The 9,537-nt window shown below is 53.2% G+C and overlaps 1 protein-coding gene across 1 annotated transcript; it reads right to left on the bottom strand.

Annotated features, from left to right (window-relative positions):
• Positions 1–2,783: 2,783 nt before the first annotated feature.
• On the bottom strand, positions 2,784–5,960 carry LOC138350193 (putative uncharacterized protein DDB_G0271606). The gene is made up of 2 exons (XM_069300537.1): positions 4,735–5,960; positions 2,784–3,228 (listed from the first exon to the last, which is right to left on the bottom strand). The coding sequence occupies exons 1-2, from the start codon at positions 5,958–5,960 to the stop codon at positions 2,784–2,786; spliced, it is 1,671 nt and encodes a 556-aa protein (XP_069156638.1).
• Between the last annotated feature and the right edge of the window lie 3,577 nt (positions 5,961–9,537).

The following is a 9,537-nucleotide window of genomic DNA, read 5'->3' on the forward strand; positions in this document are numbered from 1 at the left end:
GTCCAGGGAAGAACCAGGGAGGGTCCAGGGAGGGACCAGGGAGGGTCCAGGGAAGAACCAGGGAGGGTCCAGGGAAGAACCAGGGAGGGTCCAGGGAGGGACCAGGGAGGGACCAGGGAGGGTCCAGGGAGGGTCCAGGGAGGGACCAGGGAGGGTCCAGGGAAGAACCAGGGAGGGTCCAGGGAGGGTCCAGGGAAGAACCAGGGAGGGTCCAGGGAAGAACCAGGGAGGGACCAGGGAGGGTCCAGGGAGGGTCCAGGGAGGGTCCAGGGAGGGACCAGGGAGGGTCCAGGGAGGTCCAGGGAGGGACCAGAGAGGGTCCAGGGAGGGTCCAGGGAGGGTCCAGGGAGGATCCAGGGAGGGACCAGGAAGGGACCAGGGAGGGTCCAGGGAGGGTCCAGGGAGGGTCCAGGGAGGGACCAGGGAGGGTCCAGGGAGGTCCAGGGAGGGACCAGAGAGGGTCCAGGGAGGGTCCAGGGAAGAACCAGGGAGGGACCAGGGAGGGTCCAGGGAGGGACCAGGGAGGGTCCTGGGAGGGTCCAGGGAGGGACCAGGGAGGGTCCAGGGAGGGTCCAGGGAGGGTCCAGGGAAGAACCAGGGAGGGTCCAGGGAGGGTCCAGGGAGGGTCCAGGGAAGAACCAGGGAGGGTCCAGGGAGGGACCAGGGAGGGTCCAGGGAAGAACCAGGGAGGGTCCAGGGAGGGTCCAGGGAGGGTCCAGGGAAGAACCAGGGAGGGTCCAGGGAGGGACCAGGGAGGGTCCAGGGAAGAACCAGGGAGGGTCCAGGGAAGAACCAGGGAGGGTCCAGGGAGGGTCCAGGGAAGAACCAGGTAGGGTCCAGGGAGGGACCAGGGAGGGTCCAGGGAGGGTCCAGGGAGGGACTAGGGAGGGTCCAGGGAGGGACCAGGGAGGGTCCAGGGAGGGTCCAGGGAAGAACCAGGGAGGGTCCAGGGAGGGACCAGGGAGGGACCAGGGAGGGACCAGGGAGGGTCCAGGGAGGGTCCAGGGAGGGTCCAGGGAGGGACCAGGGAGGGTCCAGGGAGGGACCAGGGAGGGTCCAGGGAGGGTCCAGGGAGGGTCCTGGGAGGGTCCAGGGAGGGTCCAGGGAGGGTCCAGGGAGGGACCAGGGAGGGACCAGGGAGGGCCCAGGGAGGGTCCAGGGAGGGACCAGGGAGGGTCCAGGGAGGGACCAGGGAGGGACCAGGGAGGGACCAGGGAGGGTCCAGGGAGGGACCAGAGAGGGACCAGGGAGGGTCCTGGGAGGGTCCAGGGAGGGTCCAGGGAGGGTTCAGGGAGGGTCCAGGGAGGGACCAGGGAGGGACCAGGGAGGGACCAGGGAGGGTCCAGGGAGGGACCAGGGAGGGACCAGGGAGGGACCAGGGAGGGACCAGGGAGGGTCCAGGGAGGGACCAGGGAGGGTCCAGGGAGGGACCAGGGAGGGACCAGGGAGGGTCCTGGGAGGGACCAGGGAGGTTCCAAGGAGGGACCAGAGAGGGACCAGGGAGGGACCAGGGAGGGTCCAGGGAGGGTCCAGGGAGGAACCAGGGAGGGACCAGGGAGGGTCCAGGGAGGGTCCAGGGAGGGACCAGGGAGGGTCCAGGGAGGGACCAGGGAGGGACCAGGGAGGGTCCAGGGAGGGACCAGGGAAGGTCCAGGGAGGGTCCAGGGAGGAACCAGGGAGGGACCAGGGAGGGACCAGGGAGGGACCAGGGAGGGTCCAGGGAGGGACCAGGGAGGGACCAGGGAGGGTCCTGGGAGGGACCAGGGAGGGACCAGGGAGGGTCCAGGGAGGGACCAGGGAGGGTCCAGGGAGGGACCAGGGAGGGTCCAGGGAGGGACCAGGGAGGGACCAGGGAGGGTCCAGGGAGGGTCCAGGGAGGGACCAGGGAGGGTCCAGGGAGGGTCCAGGGAGGGTCCAGGGAGGGTCCTGGGAGGGACCAAGGAGGGACCAGGGAGGGACCAGGGAGGGTCCTGGGAGGGTCCAGGGAGGGACCAGGGAGGGTCCAGGGAGGGACCAGGGAGGGTCCAGGGAGGGACCAGGGAGGGACCTGGGAGGGTCCAGGGAGGGACCAGGGAGGGTCCTGGGAGGGTCCAGGGAAGGTCCAGGGAGGGACCAGGGAGGGTCCTGGGAGGGACCAGGGAGGGTCCAGGGAGGGTCCAGGGAGGGACCAGGGAGGGTCCAGGGAGGGACCAGGGAGGGTCCAGGGAGGGTCCTGGGAGGGTCCAGGGAGGGACCAGGGAGGGTCCTGGGAGGGACCAGGGAGGGACCAGGGAGGGTCCAGGGAGGGACCAGGGAGGGTCCTGGGTGGGTCCAGGGAGGGACCAGGGAGGGACCAGGGAGGGACCAGGGAGGGTCCAGGGAAGGTCCAGGGAGGGACCAGGGAGGGTCCAGGGAGGGTCCAGGGAGGGTCCTGGGAGGGTCCTGGGAGGGTCCAGGGAGGGTCCTAAGAGGGGTCCAGGGAGGGACCAGGGAGGGTCCAGGGAAAATCCAGGGAGGGTCCAGGGAAGGTCCTGGCCGGACCTTCAGGAGAAAGGAAGAGAGCCTTGAGTGCCTCTCACATCCGGCTGCCGGACGGACTCGGCACTGTGGCCTCCCTCGACCGGATATACATTCAATATTTATATAAATAGATTCCACTCATGTCATTGTGTATGTATGTTGATCTCGTTCACTGTTCAGCTTAGAGAACACTGGAACCAACTTACTGAACCGATATTTACCTGAATTTACCTGAGGAACACTAAAACAAGTGGCTTCGACGAGGACAGGAAGCTGGCGGCTTGTCATGAGGTCCAGCAGGCACCATACCCTGGTGCCTGCTGGTACACTGGTGCCTGCTGGTACACTGGTGCCTGCTGGTACACTGGTGCCTGCTGGTACACTGGTGCCTGCTGGTACACTGGTGCCTGCTGGTACACTGGTGCCTGCTGGTACACTGGTGCCTGCTGGTACACTGGTGCCTGCTGGTACACTGGTGCCTGCTGGTACACTGGTGCCTGCTGGTACACTGGTGCCTGCTGGTACACTGGTGCCTGCTGGTACACTGGTGCCTGCTGGTACACTGGTGCCTGCTGGTACACTGGTGCCTGCTGGTACACTGGTGCCTGCTGGTACACTGGTGCCTGCTGGTACACTGGTGCCTGCTGGTACACTGGTGCCTGCTGGTACACTGGTGCCTGCTGGTACTCTGGTGCCTGCTGGTACACTAGTTGTTGGAAATTTCCAACACTAATACAATACTGTTTTATTATTATTAATTATTACTAAAATCTACTAATTACTGTAGTAACTAAAATTAACTAACAGTAGTGTTTATTTGAACTAATAATTGTATCTGTACAATAATGCTGGAATTCTTACGTAACCAAGCGCCAGTATTGCGTCAGATTCTACCAAGTTAAACACATTTATATCCAGTGTGTTAGAGAATTGAATGTGACTCTCTAAAAACATCAGTATTTACAGATAACATAACTCCCAAATAATGCCAAATCGAGAGTTTTCAGTTATAATTGTTATTAGGTAATAAATTTAACGTCACGCGTGAATGCCATGGAGAAAACTAAAATCATCTCCATTTCTCGTTTACCACCGTAAGACGAGAAAATAATAATATTTAGCTCCCTAGAATTACAATCCAGTCTTTATCAAAGCATTTTAGCCACAACTACGTGAAATAATATTATTCGTGATAAATAATTTCTGTGGCGAATGCGAGACGCCGGGGAGAGGGAGAAGCCATTGTTGTGGTGGATGCCAGCTCGAGGAGAAGTCGCCAGTGTGCGGCGTGAAGACTTGTTGCGGAATTGAGCAACTCGTTGGTGTCAGAGTCTAGGATACGTTGTGGTGAATTGTCAGCAAGATTTAACCTGACATTCAGCCCGGAACTAGTTAATTTGTTCTACATGATCCATCGTGACCGGCCAAATAAGCGCGTCAACATCCAAGCCAAGCTAGCCACCACGTGTTCGCCATTGTGACGCTAGAGCCTGGGACGCGAGTTTCGGCAAGCTTCAACTTATACAGTGCCCTATTAGCTAAGTACTTATATAACCCTTTTCATGCATCATTAGAGATTGTATATAGCAGGGTAGCTTGTCGTCACGTCGAGCGACATAAATAAACCACATCTCGCGTGTGAGGAATTCCACGAGCTGTTACCTTACCCGTGTTATTCATCTCCCAGTGTTCTACGAGGAATTCCGGAGATCCCGAGGATGAGTCGTAACTGAAGTCTTTGAAAACGTCTTCAAGCTAAGACTTTTCGTATTTCTTTGATTATTCAAATTATCAGTATTTTGATTATCATTTATGGAATGCTGTACACTGGAGATAATACGTGTTTATTATAATTATTAATTTCTGATATTCATGATCTATATTCTTATTGGTGACAAATTTTCTATTGATTCTCTAATTGGTCATAAGATTAGGTTATTACACAATGAACTGGTGTACGAACCACACTAGTTCCTAGACATATATGAAGTTCTAGCAATAACCCCCCAATGTAGGTGTTTGAGGCTTTGATTCAAGTAAATTATTTATACAGCCCATTAATTATTCAAGTGATTATATTTCCTAATATTTATCCATAGTCACTGGTTCTTACAGGAATTTCTAATGATCACATTTTATTAGTTTCCCTCTTTACTATAAAAGCGGGTGGTCCTTCGTAATTGAATTCATTACTTTAATAATTAAATAAATAGAGTCAAGCTCCAAATGTCCCACACTAGTGCCTGCTGGTACACTAGTGCCTGCTGGTACACTGGTGTCTGCTGGTACACTGGTGCCTGCTGGTACACTGGTGCCTGCTGGTACACTGGTGCCTGCTGGTACACTGGTGCCTGCTGGTACACTGGTGCCTGCTGGTACACTGGTGCCTGCTGGTACACTAGTGCCTGCTGGTACACTAGTGCCTGCTGGTACACTGGTGCCTGCTGGTACACTGGTGCCTGCTGGTACACTGGTGCCTGCTGGTACACTGGTGCCTGTTGGTACACTGGTGTCTGCTGGTACACTGGTGCCTGCTGGTACACTGGTGCCTGCTGGTACACTGGTGCCTGCTGGTACACTGGTGCCTGCTGGTACACTGGTGCCTGCTGGTACACTGGTGCCTGCTGGTACACTAGTGCCTGCTGGTACACTAGTGCCTGCTGGTACACTGGTGCCTGCTGGTACACTGGTGCCTGCTGGTACACTGGTGCCTGCTGGTACACTGGTGCCTGCTGGTACACTAGTGCCTGCTGGTACACTAGTGCCTGCTGGTACACTGGTGCCTGCTGGTACACTGGTGCCTGCTGGTACACTAGTGCCTGCTGGTACACTGGTGCCTGCTGGTACACTAGTGCCTGCTGGTACACTGGTGCCTGCTGGTACACTAGTGCCTGCTGGTACACTGGTGCCTGCTGGTACACTGGTGCCTGCTGGTACACTAGTGCCTGCTGGTACACTAGTGCCTGCTGGTACACTGGTGCCTGCTGGTACACTGGTGCCTGCTGGTACACTGGTGCCTGCTGGTACACTGGTGCCTGCTGGTACACTGGTGCCTGCTGGTACACTGGTGCCTGCTGGTACACTGGTGCCTGCTGGTACACTAGTGCCTGCTGGTACACTAGTGCCTGCTGGTACACTGGTGCCTGCTGGTACACTGGTGCCTGCTGGTACACTGGTGCCTGCTGGTACACTGGTGCCTGCTGGTACACTAGTGCCTGCTGGTACACTAGTGCCTGCTGGTACACTGGTGCCTGCTGGTACACTTGTGCCTGCTGGTACACTGGTGCCTGCTGGTACACTTGTGCCTGCTGGTACACTGGTGCCTGCTGGTACACTTGTGCCTGCTGGTACACTGGTGCCTGCTGGTACACTGGTGCCTGCTGGTACACTGGTGCCTGCTGGTACACTGGTGCCTGCTGGTACACTGGTGCCTGATGACCATTGTGAAAGAGAGGATTCATGAGTAAGTGTCCCGGGAGGAGCCGGGGACGAGGAGTACCTCCCGACCTGGAGACTGAGCAGCGACCCCCTCCCCCCCACCCGGTGGAAGGCCTCCCCAACCAGCTTGGTCACCCGGGTGCTGGTCGTCGCTCAGTTCCCGCTGCCATGTTAGAGGGTGGAGAGGTGTTGAGGGCCGGGTGGGGGTCACCACCCCGGCCAGGCACCCCTCCTCCTGCTACATCCCCCACCCGACACCTCCCACTCCTCCCTACCTCCTCTTCATCCATATTATTATTATTATTATTATTACTGGCAAGAACACGTGGGGGGGGGGGGCCCTGAGGCTGGTGACCTTGGCATTCCTGGTACTTCACTCGCGTGCGCTCACACACACACACACACACACACACACACACACACACACACACACACACACACACACACACACACACACACACACACACACACACACACACACACTCGAGTGAGAAACTCAATAAGAAATTCCAGGTCTTCACATTAGAGCAAGGGGAAGTTCCAGAGATAAGAGAGGGAATAGTTATCCACGAATCACTAGAAGAGTTTGAGATTATCAGTGAGGATGTAAGGAAGCTCTTGCTGGAGTTGGATGTGACAAAGGCTATAGGCCCGGATGGATCTCCCATTGGATACTAAAGGAAGGAGCAGAAACAGTGTGATTGCCACTCTCCATAGTGTATAACAAATCACTGGCAACAGGGGAACTGCCAGAAATTTGGAAGACGGCAAACGTAGTCCCGATATGCAAGAAATGGGATAGACAGGAGGCACTGAACTACAGGCCAGTGTCCCTAACCTGCATACCATGCAAGTTGATGGAGAAGATTGTGCGAAAAAATCTAGTGTAACATCTGGAGCGAAAGAACTTTGTGACACAGCATCAACATGGGTTCAGAGATGGCAAGTCCTGCCTCACAGGATTAATTGAATTCTACGATCAGGCAACAAGAATCAGGCAAGAAAGAGAAGGGTGGGCAGACTGCATATTTTTGGATTGCCAGAAAGCCTTTGACACAGTACCACATAAGAGACTAGTGCACAAGCTGGAGATGCAAGCAGGAGTGAAAGGGAAAGAACATCATTGGATAAGGGAGTACCTAAACAACAGAAGACAGCGAGTCTCTGTGATGGGTGATGGGCTCAGATTGGCGAGACGTCACCAGTGGTGTCCCGCAGGTTTCAGCCCTTGGACCCATACTGTTTCTGATATATGTAAATGATCTCCCAGAGGGTATAGAATCGTTCCTCTCGATGTTTGCTGATGATGCAAAAATTATGAGGAGGATTAAGACAGAGGAAGATAGTATGAGGCTACAAGATGACCTAGACAGACTGAATGAATAGTCCAACAAATGGCTGCTAAAGTTCATCCCAAGTAAACGTAAGGTAATGAAACTAGGCATTGGAAATAGGAGGCCAAGCACAGGATACAGAATAGGAGATGAAGTACTTCATGAAACGGACAGAGTGAAAGATCTAGGAGTTGATATCACACCAAACCTGTCTCCTGAAGAGCACATAAAGAGAATAACATCTGCGGCGCATGCAAGGCTGGCTAACATCAGAACTGCCTTCAGTAACCTTTGTAATGAATCTTTGATAACCTTATATACCACATAAGTGGTATAAATGAGCCACAGAGATATTTGAAAGAACTTTTTCAGTGTCAAAGTAGTTAGTAAATGGAATGCACTAAGCAGTCATATGGAAGCAGTAATATTAGAAATAGAACTGGAAATAGCTGACTCTATACACAGTTTCAAATGTAGATATGATAGAGCTCGAGAAACTCAGGAATCTGTATACCAGTAGACTGACGGTTGAGAGGCGGGACCAAAGAGTCGAATCTCAATCCTCGCAAGCACAACTAGGTGAGTACACAGAACAGGGAAGGAGGGGCAGACTGCATATTTCTTGACTGCCAAAAGGCCTTTGATAAAGTACCGCACATGAGAATGCTATTCAAACTTGAGAGGCAGGCAGGAGTAAGCGGAAAGGCCCTAGCATGGGTAAGGAATTACCTAACAGGCAGGAGCCAGAGAGTAACGGTAAGGGGCGAGAAGTCAGACGCGAACAGTAACGAGTGGAGTACCTCAAGGATCGGTGCTGGCACCAGTTCTACTTTTAATATCCGTGAATATGTCTATAGTCGAGAACGATGAGTCCTGTATGTCGATGTTCGTGGACGACGCAAAATTTATGAGACGAGTTGTGACGATTAGGATTGTAGGATCCTCTAAGAGAACTTGCACAAGCTGCAGATATGGTCAGATAAATGGCTACTGGAGTTAAACACGAGCAAGTGTAAAGTTATGGGAAGGGGACTAGATTCCCTTCTGGGGATCCCCGGGCAGTTTTTTGCCCGAAACGCTATGCGTACTAGTGGCTTCAGGTGTTGTATGTACTACCTCTATCTTTACATCTAACAGAATGTTTGTACTGTAACGCTGCAACTATGTATGTACTCTTCCTAAATAAATTATTATTATTATTATTATTATTATTAGATGACAGGAGCCCAAGGTCAGTACACAAAGTAGGGAAACTACTTTCCTGTGACGACTCCATAAAGGGACCTGGAAGTAGATGTAACACAAAATCTGACTCCAGAGACACATAAACAGGACAACGACAGCAGCGTACTCTATGCTAGCAACAGTTAGGTCATTCATAAATCTAAGTAAGGAAGCATTCAGAGCACTTTACACTGCCTACGTGAGACCAGTCTTAGAGTATGCAGCCCCGTCATGGAGTCCCCACCTGAAGAAACAAATAATGAAACTGGAAAAGGTTCAGAAATTTGCGACGAGGCTCGTCCCAGCGTTGCGAGGGATGCGATATGAAGAGCGCCTGAAGGAACTAAACCTGATTACGGTAGAAAAAAGGACAGAACGGGGAGATACGATGGCAACATATAAAATACTTAGAGGGATTGACAGAGTGGAAATAGACGAAATATTTACACCGAATATCAACAAAACGAGGGGACATGGGTGGATGCTGGAAACTCAGATGAGTCATCGAGGTTTTAAAAAGTTTTCTGTTAGCGTGAGAGAGAATGCACTTAAGGAACAGTTTGGGGAAGTAAACTCTATTCATAATTTTATAACTAGATATGATAGGGAAATAGGACCGGAGTCATTGCTGTAAACAACCGATGGCTAGAAAGGCGGGATCCAAGAGTCAATGCTCGATCCTGCAGACACAACTAGGTGAGTATAAACACATACATACTTCACAGTGTGTGTGTGTGTGTGTGTGTGCGTGTTTTATCCTTAGCGTCCTCGTGGCTGAGTAGACAGGGCACGGGGGTCGTAGCTCCTAAGCCAAAGATTCTTTCACCCTGATGCCCCAGTTCACCTAGCAGTAAATAGGTACCAGGGAGTTAGACAGCTGCTACGGGCTGCTTCCTGGGGATGTGTGTGGGCGTGGCATATTAGAGAGAAATATATATGTAGTAAAGTATAATAGAGTAAAAATAGATTGTTAGAGAAGCGGAGTCCAAGAGTTAATAGCTCGACCACTAGTAAATACACACACCAAAAATACAACAACAGC

Source organism: Procambarus clarkii, chromosome 44 (assembly GCF_040958095.1).
Source record: "Procambarus clarkii isolate CNS0578487 chromosome 44, FALCON_Pclarkii_2.0, whole genome shotgun sequence".
Classification (NCBI taxonomy): Eukaryota; Metazoa; Arthropoda; class Malacostraca; order Decapoda; family Cambaridae; genus Procambarus; species Procambarus clarkii.